This window comes from Microtus ochrogaster, chromosome 8 (assembly GCF_000317375.1).
Source record: "Microtus ochrogaster isolate Prairie Vole_2 chromosome 8, MicOch1.0, whole genome shotgun sequence".
NCBI lineage: Eukaryota > Metazoa > Chordata > Mammalia > Rodentia > Cricetidae > Microtus > Microtus ochrogaster.
Genome location: NC_022015.1, coordinates 6,239,907 through 6,266,062, shown reverse-complemented (window position 1 = coordinate 6,266,062; position 26,156 = coordinate 6,239,907). Strand labels below are relative to the sequence as shown.

The following is a 26,156-nucleotide window of genomic DNA, read 5'->3' as shown; positions in this document are numbered from 1 at the left end:
ATACATATATATATATATATATGCATGCAGAGGACCTGGTACAGATGTGTGCAGGCCCTGTGAATACCCAGCTTCTGAGTTGATATGAGCTTCAATCATAACGGATTTAGAGGGCCTTGTTTTCTTGGTGTCCTCCCCTTACATATAACATTATTTCTTAGAGGAGAGGATGGTTTCATTAAAATGATCAACACCTGCTTCTACTCAAAATATCTCTTAGTTAATTAAATAAAGCTAAAGTTGAAAAGCTATGGCTGGCTATTTCAGAAACTTTTTAGCTTATGAATGTGGGGGTTGTTGTCAGACTTCTACAGCAAAAATTCAGTAATAAGTATGAGAAAATGAACCCATATAAAGGAAAGGAACAAAGACAACTCCAAGAAAAGCTAGGATCTTGCCTTCTAGTGTATCATGTCATCTCCAACTAGGAAATTCTGCTCCTGCTATGAAATATAGCATGAATCACACAGCTTGGAAGATGGGCTGCATCTTCATCACTAAGGAAAGTACTCCTTGCCGGTTGTGGTGACACATGCCGGCAGGATGTACTGAAGGAAAGTACTCACTAGGTCAGTTGAAATGGGTTTCCCTTTGATGTCACATCCCAAAGCATGTGATATTATAGTAGATCATAAGCTCTATTGCATTGCATAGTACTCAGAGATGAGAATAAAATCTTAAGAAGTCCATGATCTGATATATGGAAATAAAGGTATGTGTTTTTTCGATGAAGTGCTAGTTTCTAATCTTTGAGATTTGAGAGACTCTTCTCATAATATGATGTCTTCAACCTACTTTAAATTACTGATTTCCTGAATGACAGCCAAATATTAGATGTTAATTTTAGTAAATGGTCTTTAAACTTATTTCCTTTTCTGTTCAGGAAGAAGACATTGTCTTGGAGAACAGCTGGCTCGGATGGAAATGTTCTTGTTTTTTACAGCGTTACTTCAGCAATTTCATTTGCATTTTCCACATGAGCTAGTTCCAAACCTGAAACCCAGGTTGGGCATGACATTACAACCCCAGTCCTACCTCATCTGTGCAGAAAAACGCTGAAAGTGCACAACTGTATATTGTGTGATGTTTTACTCTTTTGGCTTTTTGAGGGGCCCACCACCCAGCTCCAAATAAATCACACACAGAGGCTTATTCTGAGTTATGAATGCCAGGCCTTAGCTTGGCTTAGTTCTTGCCAACTTTTCTTATGTTAAATTAACCCATCTACCTTTTCCTTCTGGGGTTTTATCTTTCTTACTTCTATAATCTTACTTTCACTCTTACTCCTGGCTCTGTGACTGGGTGGCTGGCTCCTGACATCCTCCTCCTTCCTCTCTTCTCCTTTGATTTATACTCTCTGCTTGCTAGCCCTGCCTGTCCTTATTCCTGCCTTGATATTGGCTGTTCCGCTCATTAGACAGACCATCAGGTGCTTTAGACAGGCAAAGGATCACAGCTTCACAGTTAAACAAATGCAGCATAATCACACCTTAAAATAATATTTCCCAACAACTGTATTAGGGTTTAATCAATAATAGTATTTGGGCCAAAGCCACAGTTTTATAAAGCCAAGTGAATATATATACATTGTTTAAAATAGTACTAGAGCAATAACAAGCATTAACTATGTTATTTTTTCTATTGTAGGATGTATTGAACAACACAAAGGTGCAGCTGTTATGTACATATTAAAAGGGGCCATGTATGCACTAAAAAGAGTTCTTGTTTATTGTAAAGTTTCTCTAATCTGGCTCCATCCTGGGGAACTTTGGTTTTTGCTCCCAAACTGACTCCTTTATGATCAAGTGTTGGGATTAGCAGACTGTGATATTAGTCCAGGACTAAAGAAATAAAACCCACATAAATGAATTTTGACAACAGAAGTATTCTAGATAATGATGGTAGGCAATGGAAGAGCTTTATATTTAATAAAGGCCCTCCCCGTGCTTTCAGATATTCCTCTCTACTATGTATTCATAAGAATTGTGGCATTCTTTCTATAAATAAGAGTTTCTGTGATCCCTGAGCATCCATCCTTAAAGCAGCAGTTCTGTATGTGGAAATAAAGTATGCAGTTGGCTATTTATTCTTTCTTTGTAGGTACAGTCATTACACTGTTTCTGGCACTACTTATTTCTAAAACTAGTCACAGAACTAAAAGATTCAAACATCTTACCTTACTGAGGTCTTAGTTCCAGTCAGGCAGGTTTTCCCAACAATATTCAAATCAAAAGTCTGTTATAGAGACAGGGTAACTTGTAAATTGGGTCACTTGAGAATGATGAAATGTTATTACTAATTATACCAGGACAAATGGCATATTATCACCGGCAAAAACAAACTGGAATGTATATTCATTCACTAATAGCTAGTTTTTCATTATTGTTTCTTCCAAAGTTCTTCAAAGAGCACATGTTCATGTAACTTGTTTTGTGAAGAGTTGTAGTCTTAGAGTAAATAAATATGACAATGGTTTGCATGATGAGTTTGAATCAAGAGCTCCAGAAAAGGCTCAGCAGTTAAGAGAACATACTGCTCTTGAAGAAGACTTGAATTTAGTTTTCACTGTCCACATCAGATGGCTTACAACTTCCTGTGACTCAAGCTCCAAGAGAATGCAATACTTCTGGCACCCATGGGTATCTACACTCATGGGCATACACATAATTAAAAATAATCTTTTTTAAAAATAGAATATGGATTTAACCTTAATTTGCCTCATCTGGTAAAAAATCTCCTAGTTTCTGCGGTTCAAATCAGTTTTGTGTTGTAGAATATTAGTTTAAGATGTGTTATTTTGTTTATGCTGTGGAATATTTGTTTACTGATGCAAAGATGTGTTGTATATTTTTTGTTGTATTTGTTTAACTCTGTGTGAAGCTGTATTCACTTTGCCTGTATAAAATACCTGATTGGTCTAATAAAGAGCTTAAAGGCCAGTAGCAAGGCAGGAGAAAGGATAGGTGGGGCTGACAGGCAGAGAGAATAACAGGGTTTCGTTGTAGTTTTAGAGCCTGTCCTGGAACTAGCTCTTGTAGACCAGGCTGGCCTAGAACTCAGAGATCTGCCTGCCTCTGCCTCCTGAGTGCTGGGATTAAAGGCGTGTGCTACCACCGCCTGGCTTGTTTACATTTTTCTTAGACCCAATTATTTGTACAATTTAGTCTATGTAGGTGTTTATCAGATAATGTTAACTCAACCATCTGGAATTACTGATAAAATACTAAATTTTATAAAATATACATGAATGCAAATTACTATGGAATCCATAATAGAAAATATCCATTTGGGCAAATATACTAACAGATATATTGGGCCTATGCAGTGACTAATGGTTTCTCACTAGTCATAACCTACTAATTAGGATGTTGAAAACCTAACTTTTGATTCAACTTATAGCAACTGAGCATGGTTATTTCTTTTTATATGCTATCAAAGTAATCCTAATTTCAGAAAGTGTAATGACATTGAAAAGATAGAAGGTGAGTGAACAAACTGTGAACAGGGTCATCCATTGACAGCCTAGGTGGATTTGAGAGCATGTGTATGTTCATAGGACAGTCATGGAGAAAATACAGCACATACAAGAAGGCTAGACAAGGAGAGAAAAAGCAAAAAGAAACCAAGCTGTGAAATGCAGAGAATTCTTGATGGTTAAAAGCACTTGATGTTCTTGCAGAGGACCCAAATTCAGTTCTCAGCACCCACATGGCAGCTCACAACCCTCTGTAACTCCAGTTCTGATGCCTCTGGCTTCAGCAGGCACCCACTCTCATGTGCACATAACCACACAGCACATTGGGGGTGGGGTTCGAGAATGAATTAAAAGCAAACCTTTTAAAGAAAACCAAGCTGGCAGATTTCTCAGGCAAATAAATGAACAAAATAAAGTAACAGCCCTACTCTTCTTTTCCTTGCATTTTGTCCATGTGCAAAATGTGCTCCCAGTGTGTACTATGCTTAGAAGATAGTACTGCTTCCATGTGTATATGGTATTGCTGCCCTAGACTACACATATGTATATGATATTTGTGGCCATTTAATTTAATCTGATCTACAAACTAAAATCCTATTTCACTCATGCTCGAGATCTGTGTATTTCCCTAAAAATGGTAACTGGGGAAACATCAGCAAAAGGACTTGCATTGAGAGTTTAATAAATTTAACTACAGAATCAAGACAAAGTGAGACAAATGGACCAGAATAGCTATGTGTTTTTATATCATTAGGGGGAAAATACAATTTCAAAAACAGTGAGTGATGATGTAACATTGCCTCCTATAGTTGTGCCTAGATTAACCCAGTGCAAAGTGGCTTGAGAATATTGTGAGTTAAAAGGTAAATACATCTCGCCTACTGAGTGTTACTTTAGCAAAAAAAAAAAAAAAAAAGTGTATTTCACAGTATCAGTTGTTTCCTCTGCTAATTGTATGATTGACTGGGACCTGCATCTTGCTACTGCTGCCCAGGATCACAAAAATCATGCCATGGAACACTAGCATGGCATGGGTAGGGCAGGAGGGATCAAAATATAAGGTGTCATAGACAGTATATGTCACTCCATAAAATTAAAAATTTTAAATCATGAAACATCTGTACTTTAACATTGGAGTATTGCTCAAGTGTAGGCCATGCCATTCAAGGCATCTAAGAAGCCCACCTGGTCTCAAAAACCTCCTATGCCCTTGTTCAGATCCCAAGGACCCAAGCTGCTATTACCTCTTCCTGCCCACTGTCCATACCTGCTGCCATGCCTCTGCTCCTGCATGGGTAGAAACCTGCTGCTCAGCTGTAGGCCAGGCCAGTCAGAAAAACACAGAGCCCCTCACTTCCCCAGTGCTGGGCCAAAGGCCAGAAATCCAATACTCAACTCTGAGGGAGACTCTCTGCTTGACCAGAGGTCACACTGGCCACCAGAATACAGAATGCAGACCACAAGGATCAGAAGACCAAAGAGGAAACAGAAACCAAAAAATGAACCAACCCTCCAACAAAAACAAACACAGAAATTGGTACCTAGACCGATATTTACCCCAAACCCAGACAGATGCCTAGAAACCAGTGTAAGAACACAATAGCCAGGGTAATATGGCACCATCAGAGCCCAGCTATCTTACTAAATCAACCCCTTAATATTCTAACACAGCTAAAACACAAGAAAATGACCTTGAAACCACACTTATGCTAGAGGTCATCCCTATAAAGGTACAAGAAGCTTACAGAACACCAAATAGATTGGACCAGAAAAGAAAACCCACCCACCATATGCCTTGCTGCCACATAATAATCAAAACACTATATACACAAAACAAAGAAAAAATATTAAAAGCAGCAAGGGAAAAATGTCAAGTAACACAAAAGGGAAGATCTATTAGAATTGCAACCAACTTCTCAATGGAGACTCTAAAAGCCAGAAGGACCTATACAGATGTCCTGTAGAATCTAAAATAACATAAATACCAGCCCAGACTACTATACCCAGTAATCATCATAGATGGAGAAAACAATATATTCTACGACAAAGTCAAATTTAAACAATATCTATCCACAAATGCAGCCCTACAGAAGATACTAAAAGAAAAACAACCCAAGGAGGTTAACTACACCCATGAAAACAAAAGAAATAATCTCACATCAGCAAAACCAAAAGAAGAGAGCACACATACCACTCCCACCCCCAATAACAACAACAAAGTAACAAGAGTTAACAAGCATTGGCCATTAATATTTCTCAGTATCAATAAACTCAATTCCCTAATCAAATGATACAGGCTATCAGAATGGAAAATAAAACAGAATCCATCCTTCTGCAAAAAACAAAAACAAAACAAAACAAAAAAAAAAAAAAAAACCAGACCTCAACATCAAAGGTATATATTACCTCAGAGTAAAGAGTTGGAAAAAGATTTTTCCAAATAATGGACCCAAGAAGCAAGCTGGTGTAGCTAACCTAATATCTAACAACAAAATAGACTTCCAATCAAAATTAACCCAAAGAGATGGGGGAAGGACATTTCATACTCATCAAAGGAAAAATTCACCAAGATGATCTCAATTGTTAACATCTATGCCCCAAAACACAAGTGCACCCACATATATATTTCTTTTAGTAATAAAAGAAATATTACTAAAGATTAAATCACATATCAAACTTCACACTTTAGTAATGGGAGACTTTAATACCCCCACTGTTATCAATGGACAAAAAGACAAAAACAGAGAAATAATGGAGCTAACAAATATTCTGAATCAAATGGACATAGCATACCTACAGAACATTTCACCCAAACACAAAGGAATGTACTTTCTTCTCAGCACCTCAAAGAACAAACTCCAAAATTGATCATATACTCAGTCACAAAGCAAATCTTAACAGATACAAGAAAATTGAAATATTTCCTATATCCTATAAGACCACCACAGATTAAAGCTGGATTTCAACAAGAAACAGCTTACAAACTATGGAAACTGAAAAACTCCCTATTGAACTGGATCAAGGAAGAAATAAATTAAAGACTTCTTAGAATTCAATGAAATTCAATGCACAACATACCCAAACTTATGGGACATAAAGTGGTGCTAAGAGGAAAGTTCATAGCACTAAGTGACTTCATAAAAAAAAAAAAATTGGCAAGATCTCATACTAGCAACTTAATAGCACACTTGAAAGCACTAGAACAAAAAGAAGCAAGCACACCCAAGAGAATAGATGGCAGGAAATGAACTTAGGACTGAAATCAATAAAACAGAAACAAAGAGAACAATACAAAGAATCAACAAAACAAAGAGTCAGTTCTTTGAAAGAATCAACAAGATAGACAAATCCTTATCCAAACTAAGAGACAGAGACAGAATATCCAAAATTGACAAATCAGAAACAAAAAGGGAGATATAGCATCAAACAAAGAAGAAATCCAAGGAATCATTAGGTCATACTTCAAAGACCTGTACTCCACAAAATTGGAAAATCTAAAATGAACAATTTTCTTGAGAGATACCACTCACCAAAGTTAAATCAAGATCAGACAAACAATTTTAATAGGACTATAACCCCTAAGAGAATAGAAGCAATCATTAAAGTCTTCCAACCCCCTCAGAAAAAGAAAAAGCCCACCTAGCCAGATGGTTTTAGCACAGAATTTAGACCACTGTCAATATTCATCAAATTATTTCACAAAATAGATACAGAAGGAACAATGTCAAATTCATTTTATGAGACCATAATCAGTCACTCTGATACCTAAATGACACAAAAACTCAACAATGAGAATTACAGACATATTTCCCTCATGACTACTGATGTAAGAATACTCAATAAAATACACACAAAGCAAATTCAAGAACACATCAAAAAGATCACACACCACGACCAAATAGGCTTTAACCCATAGATGCAGGGATGGTTCAACATATGAAAATCTGTCAATATAATCCACCATATAGACAAATTGAAAGAAAAAACCACATGATCATCTCATCAGATATTGAAAAAGTCTTTGACAAAAATCTGACACCCCTTCATGATAAAAGTCTTGGAGAGATCTGGTATACAAGGGACTGTCCAGGCAACAAGATGTCTCTGTCATTTCTAGAACTTTGGAAGTTGCTTACAATGCCCTTCTTGTTTACTTAGGTTATATTATATCCTTCTGGAATCTTTGATGGAATTAAAGACAGTTATAGTTATACTTTTTCTTAGTTATGATAAAAGATAAATTAGATATAAAACCTTAGACTCACAAAGATAGGCTAGATAATAGAGTATTTTACTTAATTTACCAAATGTAATGGATTAAATATTATTAAGTATAATTCTTACTTGATAACTGTTTTGTATATATAATTTTACTTTGTTAAAGTTGAAACCTTCCTTTTTAATTAGACAGAAAAGGGGAGATGATGTGGGATGTCCTTATGTATATGTGTTGCTTTTATTGGTTGATAAATAAAGGTAGGTGGGAAATCCTAACAGAGATAGCAGGAGAGAGTAGGCGGAGTCAGGGAAGATGCCATGTAGTCACCAAAGGAGAAAGATGCCAGAACATTACCAATAAGCCACAGCCTTGTAGTGATTAATAGATTAATAGAAATGGGCTAATTTTTTAAAATATTTATTTATTTATTATGTACACAATATTCTGTCTGTGTGTATGCCTGCTGGCAAGAAGAGGGCACCAGACCCCATTACAGATGGTTGTGAGCCACCATGTGGTTGCTGGGAATTGAACTCAGGACCTTTGGTAGATCAGGCAATGCTCTTAACCTTTGAGCCATCTCTCCAGCTCCAGAAATGGGCTAATTTAAGGTGGAAAAGCTAACTAGGAATATGTATGAGCCATTGGCCAAACAGTGTTGTAATTAATATAGTTTCTGTGTGATTATTCAGTTCTGGACAGCTGGAAAACAAAAGTGTAGTCTCTGTTTACAACTCCACATGCAAACACATAGACATCAACAGGTGGACACATGGAATATAGAAGAATAATATTTCATCCGGAGCAAGGTGGATCTAGTGAGTATTTATCAGGTTCCATACAGTCTTTCAAGTACCTTGTAAAGGTCTTGAGAATTAAGCATATAGTATACCAAAATTAAACTTCACTAAGTTCCGAATATACAAATAGTATGTATACTATTCTCTGAAAGTGATACAATGTAAAGGTGGGTTTTAATAACAAAATAAAACTAGAAAACAAAATTTGTCTTAAATCCTAAATTCTTGTTGTAAAATAACCTTTGGTAAAAGGGAAAAAATAAAAATGTGAGTGCTTAAAACAATTTAAACTCTCCATATAAGAATCTATACAATACATTTAAGGCAATATTCCAGGGAAAGAATACCAAAGCACCTATTTCAATAAAAACTGAAATGTTGTAAATAAACCATCCCAATTTTAAAAGTAGAAAATAAAAAAAACATAAAGTTAAAAATCCCTAATAACCTATAAAGAAATTACCACTTTCAGGCAGGCAGGAATTAATTTCAGGCAACAGAGAAATAAAACTAATAAATATTTTCCACCTTAAAGGTTTAGAACAAGTGTCATCAATTTTTTCCAAATCTGGCCTGCCATCTACTTCACATGGGTCATAAGCTAAAAATGGTTCTACACTAAGTAGGTGAGAAGTAAGATTTTGTGATACATGAGACTTTTATTACTTTCAAATCATGTCCAAACTTCATATTGAAATACAGAAACATTTTTCATGTTTAGTTTTTGTATTTTAAATGTGTAATTGTGAACAAATCCATATGTGATGTGCTCATCTGATGGAGGTGGATCTTGTATCTATCTGTTGCTTTCATTGGTTAATTAATAAAAAAACTGCTTGGTCTTTGATAGGACAGAAAATTAGGTAGGCGAGTAAACAGAACAGAATTCTGGGAGAAAGAAAGCTGAGTCAGGCAGTCGCCATGATTCTCCCACTCCAGACAGACGCAGGTTAAGATCTTTCCTGGTAAGCCAGCTCGTGGTGCTACACAGAATATTAAAAATGGGTTAGATCAATATGTAAGAGCTAGCCAATAAGAGGCTAGAACTAATGGGCCAAGCAGTGTTTAAAAGAAGACAATTTGTGTGTTGTTATTTCGGGTGTAAAGCTAGCCGGGTGGCGGGACACAGCCTGCTGCTGCTCCTTACTACACTTATCCAACTGTCACTGAGCACTCCACAAATCACAGTGACAGTTATAAGTTGGCAGCATTTCTAGTGCTATGCATATTTATAAACAGCACTTCATTTTACTTTCAGATTTCATTTTATATTACCAATCACACTCAGCAAGTCAAACAAAATCACAAATTCTTAATGACAAGCTGTTAAGGCACAGTTGTGTGTGGATTATTTTGTTAACCAAATAAAGTGATAAGGAATTATGTTTATTAGGTAATAGCATTATATACCTCTACTAACAAAGAGTGTCTTAGTGATCACTAGAGCAATCAATTCTCATAACATTCCTGACATGTGAGCAACAATCGTACTAGGATTTCTACATACAAAGAAAATTAAGCTGAAACAAAAGTGAATTTGTTTGCTAAGCCAAAAAGTCCTTCACAACTGTGAGTTAATTAAGAATTACATTATATTTAATTGTAGCAGTCAATGAGTGTGTCCAAAATTAAAAGACTATAACACACTTTCAGTGAAAACTATGACTAGAAATGTTGACACTAGGAGCAGTATCAAGTCACTCCAAACACAAGAGATCCTCATCTGAGTCTGGTCAAAGCCTATTGTCAGGAAAGTCAAGAATTCTAGCACGAGAATGTTTACTGCAAAAAAGACCAACACAGAGACACTTTCTTGTATATGATTTGTTAAAGATTCATTGTTTTATGTATACTGTATTCTGCCTGCATGCCAGAAGAGGTCACCAGATCTCATTATAGATGGTTGTGAGTTACCATGTGGTTGCTGGAATTGAAGTTAGGACCTCTGGTAGAGCAGTCAGCGCTCTTAACCTCTGAGCCATCTCTCCAGCCCTAGATTCACTGTTTTAATTATGTGTCTGTGTGGGAGTGTGTTTATGTGTTCAAGAGGCCAGATGACAATACTAGAAATCCTGAAACTGGAGTTACAGGTAGTGTGAGCTGCTCAGTGTCAGTACAGGGAACTGAACTCAGATCTTCTCCAAGAACAGTACAAACTCCTGCCAAGTCATCTCTTCTTCAGACCCTATATATTATTCAAATAACAATGAACCATTCTTAAGGTATAGCTGTATAAGAAGTTTTTCTTTTACCAGCTGCAAAATTACTTTATTGGGAATCTTACAAGAAATCCCATTTATAGTAAAGGATATGACTTAAATTCTGTGTAATCCTTACAATCCCTGGTTTTTATCTTATTAGATAATAAATCCATCCAAAGCACTTCCAGGGAGACCTTATAATCCCATTTGTAAAAGGGGGGCTCTAAACAACACTTTTAGATGTAACATGAAAACAACTGTAATAATATACATGACATCTCCTAGGACACTCAAGCATGAATCTTCCTTGGGAAGCCATTCACATTGATTATCTTATCCTTCCTCTGAGTTGGGTGCCTTTCAATTAATCCCAGTGCTTAAACCTATTTTTAAAATCTCTCTTTAATAAACACCAACCCTTCTGCAAACTAGCTCATTCTGAAATTCTTTTCTGCAGTCAAGCCAAGAATCTGGCTTTACTTGAACGGATACTCTATGGAGGGCACTTCTCAGGCTGCTGATGGCTGTTTGGGGCTGTCTTGTATGTACTACACTGCCACAAAGACCAAAGAACTCCTGGAGAGAATATTTTCAAAGATGGACAACCCACTACTTCAGCACAACCTGGGAAAATATGTAAAACTCAGAATAACATTTTTCTCAGAACAGCCCTGTAATGGGAAGGTACATTATTTAATCTCTCATAATATCACCACCTTGTTGTATCTCCAACATGTGGTATTCTGGCATATGTCCCATGACAGCAACAAAATTCCTTTTGCAAACAACATAAGTGATGCCATTCTTATTAAAATCAAAACATTTTCATATTATTATGATGATTTTATCTTCAGGCAGCATGTAACATACATTACTCATCATGCTTTAGAAAAATTGAGACATGGTCTCACACTATAGCCCAGGCTGGCCTCAAGTTTTCTTTTTCAACATTGTGTGTGTGTTTGTACATACAGAGATCACAAGAGAAGTTGTGGGAGTTCTCTTCTTCCAACTGTGTGTGTTCTGGGGATCAGGTACAGTTCCTCGGGCTTTGTGGCAAGTATTCTTACCTGCAGAGTCTTCTCACCAGCCCTGAGGTTTCCTTCTTGAAAGATCCATTTACTTGGACTTCTACTTGTGCCCTTTCTTCTTTTTCTACTTCTTAGAAGTCTCCTTCTCTATGTAGTTGTGTCAGTTCTGAACCCAGTCTTATTATTCTTGGTATTCTGACTCCACCTTGTGGTTGTCATTATCAAGTGAATCCAGATAGTATTAGCCCTTATCTCTCTTCTGAACTCATTGAACTACACCAGAATTTATCAAGCCCTTCTACCTCAATTTCAGTCTGAATTAATCTGTTTGCCCTCGACTGCATCCAAAATCTACTCTTTCTCAGTCTCAGACCGAGTTTCCAAATCAGAAATCTGCCACCCTCCTTGATACCAAATTCAGTTAATCACCAAAGAAATTGATTCTGTGTCTTAAATCTCAAGGCCATTCTCTTTTACTCTACAAACCTATCCTAGTCAAAACCCACGAGGTCTCCCTGTCTCTAAATCTTGTTCTTCCACTCTGTCAAAAGCAAAAATTAGAACTGTCAAAGGAAAAAAAAGTATATATATAACAAATTTAGTTACAGATCTCATAGGTTTTTATCTGTCAAATATAAAGCAAAGTACCCTTGAGTCTAGAAAATATACAAAGCGCTCTCTTACTAGACTATGTGGCACAACAATGGGTTTTTGTATGGTGGGAATAAGGAAAGAGAACAATTGAAAAAGCATTGATTAACATAGGGTTAGTTTTTCCTTTTGTTTTGTTCTAGGTGTAAACACAGGAGACTTTCTTCTGTGCTCAATTCACTAAGACTAAAATCTGTTTTTCAGCAAAATAGATGTTGGAACTCTACTCTCTTGAAGTTTCAGTCTGATTATATAGCATTGACAAGTTTTGGCTTTGTCTTGTCTGTTGGGGCTGAGGGTAGAAGCTCAAACCCAACAATGATCATCCACAACTTTTTAACAATTCAAAATATTGTGATAATAATTCCCATATTAAAAATTATTTCCAAAGCCACAGAGAAACCCTGTCTCGAAAAAACAAAAAACAAAACAAAAAAACAAAACAAAAAAACAAACAGATAAAAAAAATCCTCTGGTTCCTATTTCCTTAAGAATGAAACTTAAGTGCCATACCATGCTTTAGAAGAGACTCTGTTAACCACCCCCTCTTATTAATCAGTCCCTCTTCTTCCCCTCTACTCCAGTCAGCATAAAACTCTTGGCTTGTCCAATGTGAAGATGATTTCCCCTATTCTGGCCTCTGTGGTTGTTTCTCTTCTACTCCGATCACATCAAAACGAACTGAATTCTTCGGTGCTCAGTGTAAAACATTCCCTTCCCCAGAGAACCACTTCACCCTGACCTACCTGTCTCTGCTAACCCACAATGTGCACTTCGGAGCTGTTCATAGCGGTTCAGCAATTATAATAAAGGAGCCAATTGGCTCTACTTATCTCTTTTGTAAAGTTTGTTTCTATGAGTTATAATTCAGAGAGAGAATTTTTGATTACTTAAGTAATGCCAGACCCTTGTAAAAAATAAGCAGATAAGGCCAACAGCAAGGGGAATGTACGTAAGAGTAGCTGGAAACAGCTTTCAAACAATCAAATAAATAATAATGACAAAAATAGGTTTCTATGGAGAAAAAAATTGTGTCAAAAAGCACATAGATATTTCAGTTTTATATTTATAACAATAATTTACAGTAGCAGATTTGTGATAAAATCCTAATAAAAACTAATCTGATCCTACAGCAAGCAAAATAAGAACTATGAAATGGAGGTACTGTAGAACAGCAGAGTAATCACACAGCAGACGAGCGGCTCTGGGTTCCATTCTCAGCATACCCCACACAAGATTTATAAGGCTTATGACAATTCCTCAAGTAGGACTCCACCTAGCAGGAGCATGTATATTTTTTAATATATTGTCACATTAATGACTTTCAATCATAATGTTTAAAATTTTTACACAGGTAATTTCAATAATTTTAATTTTGGGGGGATGTTTTGATTTAGTTTACTAAGCAAGGATTATTAAATAATTTAAGAATTATTTTCAAATGAGTTTCTAGTAACATTTTTAGTAAAAGTAAAATGTGCTTTTTTCAAGACAGAATTTAAAACTAAATTATTCCAATAAAAAATGTAAGTAACAATATTTAGAGACTTGTTTCTCATAGCACATGCCTGTACATGTATGAACTTAAACACACATGTATTCTGTTTTCTGTAAGAAAGGAAGCAACAGAATAAATAAATTTGCATAGGATATAAAATATATTTTAGAGAAATATACACACAGAATGTATATAAACGCAAATTCAATATATTATCAGTTAAAGTTTTATTACTCAGTAATATATGGTGGACCAATTTACAGATGTGGGTGTGGTAGTAAAAGTGACAGAAAGGAACTCAATACTCAACATTTTTAATAAATAAAGTGTAGTGATTCATTAAATATGATACCTGCAGGATCAAAAACCCCAGTACTCAATAGATCTTTAATTGCAGCCTTGTAGACAAATCAAATACCTTAGGTAGGCAGGAAACTCCAGCATCACACTCTATAGGAACTACTATGGAAACTGACAGTTAACTATGCATCAAGTTGAATGGCTCCAAAATATTGTACAGTCTTCAAGAGTAATGAGAAATAAATTTGCCATTTTGGTATAATTTGGTTTCAATAATTTTTCACAACTAGGGTACATAGCCACACTCTAATGAGGTTATGTAAACATTATAAATGTGGTCTGTTTTCTTAGTAAGGTATTTATATGCATTTGTATGGAATTATTTATTGAACTATTTATAGAGTTTTTATGTAAAAATTAAGCATGTATTCCCACCATTTACTTCATATAAGAATCCAGTTTTCTATGGAGTTCTAATATTATTACATAGTGATGAGTCATCTCTGTCGTGTTTTCTTGGAGCAGAAAGAAATTTAAAAAAAAAAAATCAGTTTTTCTATAACCAGACACCCAAGGCTACAATACACCTAAGACACATATCAGAAGATAACCAATTATTTAGGCAATGTCTTTGATGGGACTGGTTTCATTTGATTTTGCATTAAGGCCCAAGATTATCTCCTTTCTCTTGGCTTTAATTAAAATGGTGCTCATTTTATAAAAGGTAACATCAATATTAGGAAAATGTTTTTTTTTCCTGGCAAATCTATGCCATGTTTATAATAACTAAATATTTAAAATTACTTATCCTGAGCAAAAATAAAAATAAGAACAGTTTTGACTAAAGAATGAAGTTCCTTCATTGTTAAACACCTTTAAAATTCAACCATGGAACAAAATCAGTAAGACTAGAATTCAGACTTCTGATGTCCACAGCAAACCTGAACACTTTAGGCAGAAGTAAAACACATAAGTAGATTATACACAACAATAAAAAGCATCAGAAATTGATGCACCTGGATTTTGTTAAGTATAACAAAGGTCCTCAGTCCTTCATGGATGAAGCTGGGAGAACCATATTGAACAGTGTACTGCCATGAGCAGAAATCACTCAGAAAGGCCACAATAAATTCCTTTTTGTATTAGGCAGAGGTTTGTTTTCTCGACCCTAAAACAAAGACATAAAAGATATATTTGGAAATACAAGATGAATCCTGTTTTCATAAAAAGCGTTATGGCCACTTCGAAAGCTGAAGTCTCTTGAATTTCCCATTTTAGCCTTCCCTCGCCATGAAAAATAAAGAGCTGACTGCCCAGCAAAGCAGCATCATGACAAACTGTTTACACCCAGTGAAGGCTTGGAGGAAAGGCTCTGCAACACGTCAGCTGCAGCCAACTCTAGTCTGTGATGAAAGTGCTTAGGAGTGAGAACTGCCAGGGCAGCAAGGATTCTCTCACAGTATTAAGGCCTGTCCACATGGGAGCGGTCAGTTAAGAACCAGCGCAGTGAGCATTAGGCACAGGACCCCAGGCTTCTTCAGCACAAGCTTTCTTCTATTCAAACATTTGTTCTTCCTCTTCATCTGCTTCTTCAATAACCTGAATCTCATCCGCTTGAGGTAAGGAGGTACTCTCCACCTGCAGTTTGTTCCCCTCAGCTTTACGCCTTTCTTCTTCTTCTATGATTTCCTTCCATATCTTGTGGTTTTCAGTGAGGTGGTGCATTAGCTGACAAAATATCCGCCGCCTGCCTTTCCTTCTCTGTGGTTCTGTGAAATTGAAAACAGACATTTATATCAAAGCAAATAAAATTCAATTGCTCATTCAATAAATGCCTAAGAGTCCACTCTAGTCTAAGTAGTTAGGAAAGCTCTAAGACTATAAATGTGAACAGTAAGAAAAAAATTATCCACACTATGGAGCTCACGTCCTAACAGAACAATACAAACAAAGCTCTGAGTGATAGTGGTTGTTCTGTATAGAAACTAACAGATGACATCCAGAGAATACTGAGTCGGAGGGAAGTATAGTGCTGAAATCAAAGATGAAAATCCTAACAATCCAAAGTTAAAATTCAAGTTTGTAATGTTTTAATGCAGTAAACTAAAAGTAATTACTAGTATTCCGGTGAATATTATTTATTCTGAAAAAACAGTCAACTAACCTCAAGTTGGCATAAGGTTATTCTCTGCTATACTATCCCTAAACACAAGACATTTATTCTAAAGTGGGGAGAGCACTGCTGAAGAGCACTGGTTGGAGGACAGCATCTACAGACAAGTACCTCCAATAAATAAAAACACAACTCTCATTGTGTTATACTTCTGATTCTTAGTATACTAGGAAAAAAGTATCCAGTAGATGTAATTTAAATCTTACTTTAAAATAAACATGAAGTGACATTTCATTAAGTTTCAAAGACAATTTTTAAAAATTTTCCACTAATTGTCTTTTTCAGAAAAATATGTTGCTATATGACTCATTCTTACTATCAAAGCCTTGGTTCTTCTCTCAGAGCCAGGAGCTTATTCTTTGCTCCCCACTGTTTTGATTCGTTGAAGTGGTGCTCCCCAGCTGTTCAGATGCTCCAAGAGAATGAGATGAGGAGTCTAACTGCTAGGACTCACTTTAGAGATGATCAGATGAGCAGCTGCTGGAGGATAGCATCTTGAGAAATGCTGCTTTCATTAATTAAGAGTCCCCGTTGTGCTATAGAAGTAGCACATGGCAGTTATCCAAAGCATGACTACTGAATTTGAACACTAACAGAAGTTAACATATCTAACCTAAGATGCAGAAATCTAAATCCAAATTAAAGAACATTTGTAGTTAATAGCATTAAAGAAAATATAGTTTCCTTTCATTCTTACTGGGATTTAGATTGTCTTCTGTTTCTTCATCATCTGAATCTAATTCTTCACCATCATCATCATCGCTTTCTGTATCATCATCCTCTTCTGCTTGTATCCACTGACCAGGCAGCAAGCCAGCAGCATCATAGGAGTTGCACAGGGGGCCCACAATGTGAGTGATAAAAGATTCTTGGAGTTTTGCTAGTTGAGGAGAAGAACGATCCATAAAGGGACTAATAGGTAGACCAAGGGTTGCTTCTTCATCTCCCTGAGCATTTCGAAAACAAAATTACATTTAACTACCAAAAATACAACAATTAAAGTTTACTGTTAAAATTATCTTGGGTTTTTCTTTTCTTTCTTTTTGATGCTTTGAGACAGGGTCTCTCTACATATCTCTGGCTGTCTGGGACCTCACTCTGTAGACCAGGCTGACCTTGAACTCACAGAGATCTGCCTGCCTCTACCTCCCAAATGCGGGGATTAAAGGTGTGCACTACCACACCCAGAATCTTGAGGTTTTAAAAACACAGTCTACATCAAAATAATCTTTACACAAAACACTAATGACTGTGATTATTGTTAGGATGGAGTATGGCTTGATGGGCACATGTTTAACAGGGGTTCCTGAGACCTGCAACAACTACCAGCACAGGAAAAAAAACGTTATTTTGTCTTTTCTCCATTTGAGAAATTTTAAACAAAACTGTATTCTGATATTCTGTTTATAGAAACTAGAATAACTGATATTCAGTTAACATGGAAGATATATATATATTTTAAAATAAATACTAACAATTTTACTATCAACCTGCAACATTCTATATCAACAATTAATAGTTTATAGCTAATATATTAAAGCTAAATTATTTGATTTGGAGTGACTATATTTACTTAATTTATGACTATATTTACTTATATTACTATATGTAACATATATGCAATATATCATATCACATGATATATAACATGTAACACATTATATATTAACTTATGACTATATAATCAGATTATATAATATTAAGTACTATATGTAATATAATATATTCTATATAACATTAATATGACTGTATTTACTTATATTACTATATTTATGTCTATATTTACTTAATTTAAGATAATGTAATTTGCATATTTCTATTCCCAGTCTCAATAACAGGTTACACAGTATGGTATTATATAACTCTAAGTGTAGGTAAAAGACATTGTACCTTTTATAATACAGCATGGGGTCAGTATGCATGATCAGACAGACTCAGTTTAATTACTCCTACTTTCTTACACACAGAAGCTCTAACTGTATAAATATCTTCAATATTCATGGCTATCAGGGTCAAGGACTCCAAAGAAATAGAGGTATAAGTGGGTGGTATTTGATATTTTCAAGATAATAAAACATAAAGCTTGCAGGAAAATCAGCTTTCACCTACATTATGGGGAACAACCCAGGCGCAAACAGCACAGATTCTGCAAATGGGTCAAAATCTTTTAAAGTCAAGATTTTAAAAGATATTAAAAAATAGCACGTTTATAATTTAAGTCTTTGAAAACAACTCAGTATCTACTTTGAACTCACTTCTATCCTTTATTTTCTGTCAGGTTTTGTCCCATGGATGCTTCCAATGCAAAGACAGTCTTTCTATAACAGACTTGAAAGTGTCTTTAGATAGTTAAATATGTTCTGAAAAGACTATAAAATAACTTAAAAAACTACTTCATTTGGTCCTTCCCCAATCCCCGCCAGAAGCCATCAACCGTGAAGAGTTATGCTATATTTCAGCATCTTTATCAGTTTTTAAGAACTCCCTTCAATAGAGTCCTTTATGGACTGTTTCTTTTGGGGCAGGGTTGTTACAGAAGCCTTCATTGCCCTTCATTCTCAGTTTTCTGGACACTGGGAGTTTGACCATGCTCCTATGAGTAGATAGGCAACACAAATTGGACTTGGTGGGTTTTTTTGTTTGTTTTGTTTGCGGAGTGGCATAAGGTGGGAGGGTAACTTGGGAGGAATGAGAAGTGAGTGTAATCAGAATGTATTGTACAAAATTCCCAAATAATTAATAAAAATATTATTTTGAGGGGGAAAACTACTTCATTTGGAAATCAACTGTTTTAAGTTATAGATTCTCAGTTCGAAAATGACCTTGGAAACTGTAGTCTATCCTTATCTATTCGGCCAAGAGTACAATCATCTTGTTCCAGGCAAGTAATAAGCTATATATTTTTGTTTGCTACTATAATGTTAGCAGTAAAGGATAGAGAAATGGCTCAGTTGTTAAAAGCACCAGCTGCTCTTTCAGAGGACCTGAGTTCAAGTGTCAGCATCCACATGGCAGCTCACAACTATCTGTAACTCCAATTCCACTGGATCTGAAGCCCTTTTCTGGCCTCTACAGGCACCAGGCACACACATGATACACAGACATACATGCAGGCAAAATATCCATACACATAAAATAAAATAAAAAAATATTATCAGCAAAGGTAGAGTTGAGAAACTACAGAGCCAGGGTACACTCAACGTTTAATTCTTTCCGGACAACTCGTACACTTCCTGTAGCAACTGAAGCCCCCAAAGGTGCTTTCTTCATATGGCAGATCTTCAAAATCCCACCAGTCTCATGTTTCATCCTACCTGTTCATAAAATTCATTCACGATGCCTTCTGTCCATCTCAAATGTAGATCCCGAGCTTTTGCTGGGCCATTTATATCTGCGAGTTTGATGCACACCTGGCAGACTAAGAGGCGATCGTTTTCACTGGTCCATTCTATACCATTACTATTTACATCATTGGCCTATTTTGGAAAAAAAAAATTTTTTCAGGTTCTGAGTCACAAGGAGTTTCCAATGTTTGTTTGTTCTTACCAATTACCATAAAATTGTTTCCTGGCCAAAGAACAGGAAGAAATTTCAGGAAATGCTTCCTTAAAATCAGAATCTGCTGTAACGTGGGCCTACTTGGTAAAATGTCCCACTGAAATAGTATTAAGATTTGGTTTCAAAGACAGTATAACTTTTTATTAAAAGATCAGCTTAGGTTTCATTATTTGTAATTATCACAGAGAATAATGTATGTATATGTATTAAATATATGTACACATGAATCTATAAATCATAAGAATTGTAACTATTTCTACCTTAAAGAAAGGCCACTTAAAAGAGCTAAGGAAAAATCAGTTCTAGCTTTGCCATGCAGATACAGCTCAAAAACATGAGTCTTAGGAACTTAACTCTAGCTGCTCAGCAGTAGCACACGCCTTTAATCTCAGCACTTGGGAGACAGAGGCAGGCGGATCTCAGTGAGTTTGAGGCCAACCTGGACTACAGAGTGAGTTTCAGGACAACCAGGAATGTTACATAGAGTAACCCTGTCTCAAAAATCAAAAGCAATAAAACAAAAAAAAAAAAGAAAAAGAAATACTCCATGGTCTAAAGCTTAACTCACAAGGATATTAATTCAGCATTTTACCTATTCAAATCCATTTCTTCCTCTATAAAGAAGTGATGGAGATGGTAATCTTGTCAAATACTGCCACAAGGATGAATAAACAGAGAGCCTGGCTGATAATAAAGGCTAAATAAATATTAATTAACATTGTTTAGGTAGCTGAAATTATCCTTATTAGATAGGCAAATTTAGTATGCTTTTTATTTCCTTTTGGAAATAAAAACTGAGGAATCAGCAGTTTCCTGCTAGAGAACAATAGAGGGGCAGGGCATAATTCTTTCAAGAAAGTAAAGCAATGGTCTTCAACTTTTTCTGCTTCATGGGACTCACTGCCACTATCACTGTTGTCAGAGCAGTTTAGTGATTCCAGTTGGCACAGGGAGTATAAATTCTCTGAGAGGGGTGCTGTGAGCTGATCTTCCTCAATCCACAGCACAGTGACTACACACACATGGCAGTTTGGGGATGAGGAAATCCTTGTCAAACAGAAGAAAAGAGAAACTGCCCTTCATCCAGGTCAGCAGTAGAAAATTCCTAATACAAAGGAGGCTTCTTAGAAATACAACTTTAATTTCATAAAATGTCTCACTTGGCACTGAGTAAACTCAACTTCTGTTATAAAAACTTTGGATATAATTAATTGGTTTGTTAATTTTTTAAAAAAACTACAATAAAATTCATCTATTTGTCAAAAGAAAGCATAGCAAACACTATTTTAAGACATAGTGCTATAATAATAAAAACTCTTTATATCTGTTATTTATTCTTCATGTGTAATATAATTCCAACTTAATATCAAAAACCACCTTTCATCTATAACACTAACAACAACAATTTCCCTTTTCAAAATCAGGCACTACTTTACATAACAAACCTTGGCATTGAATTCAGCAAGGAAATCAAAATGTTTCTTGAGATCTGTGGCAAGGATTGCTTCGATGACTAAAAAACGAAAGCGTTTGAATTCCACATGATCAAGGTTAAGCAAAAAATTGTATTCTGGGCGAGAAAGATACAGATTCCAAGCTGATGCAGCGTGATGATTTTCTAGAACAGATCTGTCATTGTATAAAACTGCCTAAAAAGAATAAAAAAAATGAGACAAGCATCTTACACATAGGAACTTTAATAACTCAATGTCAAAAACAGGTCAGAAGAGTGAGTACCTACCACAAACGAAGTGTGTTACCAGGATGTTAATATCTATGATGAAAGGTTGTAATGGTTTTACAAATAAGTAGAATGAAGTGCAATGAGGCTAGGGACACCATTCCTTCTGATGTCAGATCTAAACTAAAAGACTGTTCTCAAATACTCTGCAATATCATGCTTCCTCCTAAGTGATGGAAAGGTGCTTTTGAAGTAAACATTCAATTTGTAAAGCTTTTGATAATAAATCCATTGGGATATAAAACAGGGTTAGGGTACAGCTCTATTCTGTAGCCAACACAGAGTTAACTAAAGGGGAAGAAGTGGTCCAGGATAAGCCAGCGACCCCTGTGTCTTAGGGTGTAATCTGCATTCCCTTCCTGACACAGTTTCTAAGTAGTGAGAAATAAGCATAAAATAGGTAAGACTACAAATATCTGGTTTCAACAGTATGAGCTTGCTTTCCCCTACCCTCACACCAGTGGAAAAAATACTAAGGGACATTCATAACCAGTAGAATATCGAATTTGTAAAGGTTCTACCATCTCTAAAAACTAAATCATTTTTAAAACTACTAAAGCAGTAATTATTATTATTATTTTTTTAAATGCCCATGTCAAGTTATGTTAAAGGTCAGGGATTAAGAAACAGAAACAAAACTCTGTTTGTGTTTTTCTGGTCCTTACTGCCTAATCGGAAAGGAAGACACAAAAACAGAGGGAACAGTACCATGTGAGACATACATGAGCATGATTCCTATACCTGATATCTGAACATCAATGCCTAGATGTAAGCATACCTGCATGCTCATGTGATCATGTTACACAATGGAATGACCCACATAAAAGCCTCCCATCAATCTTCAGAGACTTCTAAGCATTATAAATCCCCCTAAAAAGATTTTACTCCAAAGACTCCATAAGGGGACAACTTAACAGTGTTGAAAAATTCATGCTTATTTTAATGAAGATTGATAAGCTATCAAAATAGTTCCATCATATCAGAAAGAAGTAATGATAGTCCCAGGTAATTAAAACACACACTATTCATGGATCAGTAAGATGGCTCAGCAGGTACAGTGTTAATTACACAAGCCTCATGATCTAATTCAATCCCTGGAGCACACAGTTGGAAATCCCCTGAAATTTGTCCTCTATCCCCCACATGCACCTCCCACCCACCCACACATATACACACAGTAACATTTTAACACACTGTTCAAGTATTTTCTGAAGCTAGTTAGCTGGTTTTAAAATCTCTCAGAGTCAGGGCAGTAAAATAAAAGTAAGTTTCCAGTTCCTTTACTATGCAAACTGTTCTTGGAAATTACTAAAGAGAAATAAAATGGAAGCAAAAACCAGAATCAGGAACAGAATCTATATATAATCTCCATACTAGAAACTTCAAATACATGGGGACACTAAGAACAGGCTGAGGAAAGACCACGTCACCTGTTGCTACGAGAATGAATTGTGCTGTAAAGAGCCAAGTCTCTGACTGAGGAGAAACTCTGGGGATGTGACTGGGATCTGTTTCCTAGCTAAGTGCCACCTACTATACTTCTGTATTGAGAACTGTTTAGTCTGAGTACTGAGACCTATATTAATAACTCAATCTATCCAGGCAGCTTCCTCCTATCTGGAGGTAAATTCAAGACTTAGGCCACTGAGCATGCCCTTGGAAAGGACTGCTGTATGCCAGTCTCCTGTCTTTTCACATGCTGTTTGCACTGACACAAGAGTTTTGCTTCACTACAGATTCCTCACCATAGGTCCAAAAGCAGTGTGACCACTGACCTTGTAAACTGCAAGTATGTATCCCTGGGTAGGTAATTTCTCCCAAATAACACTTAAAAAGCAAACAAATATCAATAATCATATTTAAAGTTATCAGAATCTGACTATAGAAAACATGAGCCATGAATTAAGTCTCAATAGAGAAATAAATTATATGCTCCTCCTAACCCATCTCTCTATATCTGTCTGTCTGTCTGTCTGTCTGTCTGTCTATATGTGTGTGTGTTACACACACACATCTACACCACTCAACTTTATATTAAAATAATTTATCCCCTACATTTAAAACCATTGGTCTGCTTGCTTGAAGAAGATAGGTAAAAAGATAAACAGAAAATGGCTACAAATGATGAAAGGCAAGAACTAAAGTTAAAACAGAATGCTAACATGAAGACAGAAAATTCATCAGAAACAGTAACAAGTTCCTATGTAAGGCATATGGTTAGAAACACACATACAACATTGCAGCAATCTCCTACACCAACATCTCAAATCACATTAAATTCTTCGAAAGGCCGTATGTTTAGTTCCAAGACCTCATGTTTAAAGTTATTGCAGTACATTGTTCATGTTGGGAGTTTATACTACTTGATTTAAACTGTGACATGATCCAAACAGAATTTGATACTTTATCAGCTATATTTCTTCCATACAAAATATTACACCAAAATAAATAAGTATAGATTTTTTTATCACATTTGTATGTGCATATCTGTGTATGTGGGTTTGGGGACACATGTGCATGCCATGGCACATGTGTGGAGGTCTGAGGCCAGGTTGTGGCACTTGTTTCTCTTTTTCTATCAGATGGGTAGGCACCTCAGAGATCAAACTCAGGTTGTCACGGTTGGTGGGAGGTGCCTTTATCTGGTAAGGCATCTCGCCAGCCCAAGGAAAAATTCTCAGTACACTAATAAATTTATAGATAAAAGACTGAAGGTCACAGTCTTAGGAGAAAGATGGGAAGAAGATAACCCTGAATGATATCCTTGGCCATTTTAACTTTAAGCTATACCATGGACCAAGTGAGAAGGAAAAAGAGCCAGCCAGAGTGATTTGATAAAAGACAAAAATATTTCTATTAAGATTTTGAATTAATAAAACTTGGAGTTATTTTATAAACTATTTTTTATAGCTGAAAAAATGGATTTTTCCAAATTCCTTTAGCATTCATCATCATGTGTTTTCATGAATTAATTACAATGAAGAGTCTAATGGTAACATGACTCACAATAAGAATTGACTACAGAGAGATCTGCAATGGGAAATACAAATTCTCAGAATTATTATTATTTTTATTTATTTATTATGTATACAATATTCTGTCTGCATGTATGTCTCCAGGCCAGAAGACCTCATTACAGATGGTTGTGAGCCACCATGTGGTTGCTGGGAATTGAACTCAGGACCTTTGGAAGAGCAGGCAATGCTTTTAACCACTGAGCCATCTCTCCAGCCCCCCAGAATTATTCTTAAGCTTCTAAAACTTTCTTTCCCACCTGAGGTGCATTTGTCGCCACTAGAAATGCATTTGTTCTTCCTGGATGATCATAATCGTGCATGGCAGCTGCCACATACAAAGCCATCAGTTCTAAAGCAGGAATGTTTGAAGACAAGCAGCCATAACTCTCATCTGGAATAGAGCAACTCTTCGAAGAAATGTAAGCAATCTGTCTTGAACCAAGTCTACCATTGGAATCTGTATGACAAGAAGCAGCAAACCAGCATTAGGGTGTAACTTCCTGACAATTATGCTAAGGATGGAATTCCCCAAATCAGTACTAATTTGTTGAACTTAAATAGATGTGGATGACTTAAAGAACCTACTTTTTCCATTGTTTATCTTGCAGGCCATTAGAGAACTCTGGTGCCAGGATGATGCTTTCTTGCTCAGGCTAATTAATTTGTAGAAACTCTAAATTTTCTAAACATTTATTTTTAAGGGCTAAATATAGTAGTCATACAGAATCCTAGCACCAAGAAGGGGAAGTAGACACAAGGTCCCACCCCTAACCAAGAAGACCAAGCAACTGATACCTTCTAGAAAAAGGAAAATCATTTTTCTCCAGTGGTGTGTCAGTGGCTGTATATCAATGACACTTGAGGGCAGGCCCCATGCCCAAAGGTAGCTAACTAACACAAAACAGATTCTACATTTTGTTTTGTATGTGTGTGTGTGTGTGTGTTGTTTTGCTATTTTTTGTCTAATTTTCTTTTTTTAAGTTCTTTATTTTATTTTTTGTTGATGTTTTCCCAATTTTTTTTTTTTTGAGAGGAGGTGAGGAGGCCGTAGGAGGAATTAGAGGAGGGGAAAGAATATGATCAAAATATACTGAATGAAAAAATTAACAAAAATTTTAAATATAAACAATAGATATAGAAAAAGATCTAACAGGACAAAGCCTGAAAATAAAATTTGATTATAAAAACAATATAACATGTAGAAATTTAATATATCACTACACTAGCTCCTCAACATAGACACTGCTTTTCAACTCTCATCCTCAAAAATTATTCCATTATGCTGCCTTAATTGCAATTTCTTTCCCTTCGTTTCCCTCCCACAGAGTTCTTTACAATGGAACAGAACAAAATGCCTGAACATGAAATGGCCTGAGACACTGAGAGCTGCTCAGGGAGCAGAAAAAGCACATTCTCCCTCAGAGTGCTTCCAGTTCAGCACCTCACCTGCTGCTCCTTTTGTTTATTAGCCAAGCCTACATGTTCAGGCTAT

General features: G+C 36.0%; 2 protein-coding genes across 4 annotated transcripts in view; one reads left to right on the top strand and one right to left on the bottom strand.

Moving 5' to 3' along the window:
- The window catches only part of LOC101980703 (vitamin D 25-hydroxylase), a 15,197-nt gene extending 14,067 nt beyond the window's left edge, over positions 1-1,130 (top strand). For all 3 annotated transcript variants that reach the window (XM_026781045.1, XM_005351031.2, XM_026781046.1), the window contains one exon: positions 884-1,130. In XM_026781045.1, the coding sequence (XP_026636846.1) occupies positions 884-1,059 (176 nt within the window). In that variant the 3' untranslated portion in view covers positions 1,060-1,130. The remainder of the gene's footprint in view (positions 1-883) is intronic.
- Positions 1,131-14,087: 12,957 nt separating this feature from the next.
- Positions 14,088-26,156, bottom strand: part of Pde3b (phosphodiesterase 3B) — a 125,537-nt gene continuing 113,468 nt past the window's right edge. Inside the window, exons 13-17 of the mRNA XM_026781406.1 lie at positions 24,922-25,121; positions 21,352-21,555; positions 19,663-19,824; positions 17,046-17,295; positions 14,088-15,944 (exon numbers count right to left, since the gene is read on the bottom strand). Coding sequence (XP_026637207.1) covers positions 15,730-15,944; positions 17,046-17,295; positions 19,663-19,824; positions 21,352-21,555; positions 24,922-25,121 — 1,031 coding nt within the window. The 3' untranslated portion in view covers positions 14,088-15,729. The remainder of the gene's footprint in view (positions 15,945-17,045; positions 17,296-19,662; positions 19,825-21,351; positions 21,556-24,921; positions 25,122-26,156) is intronic.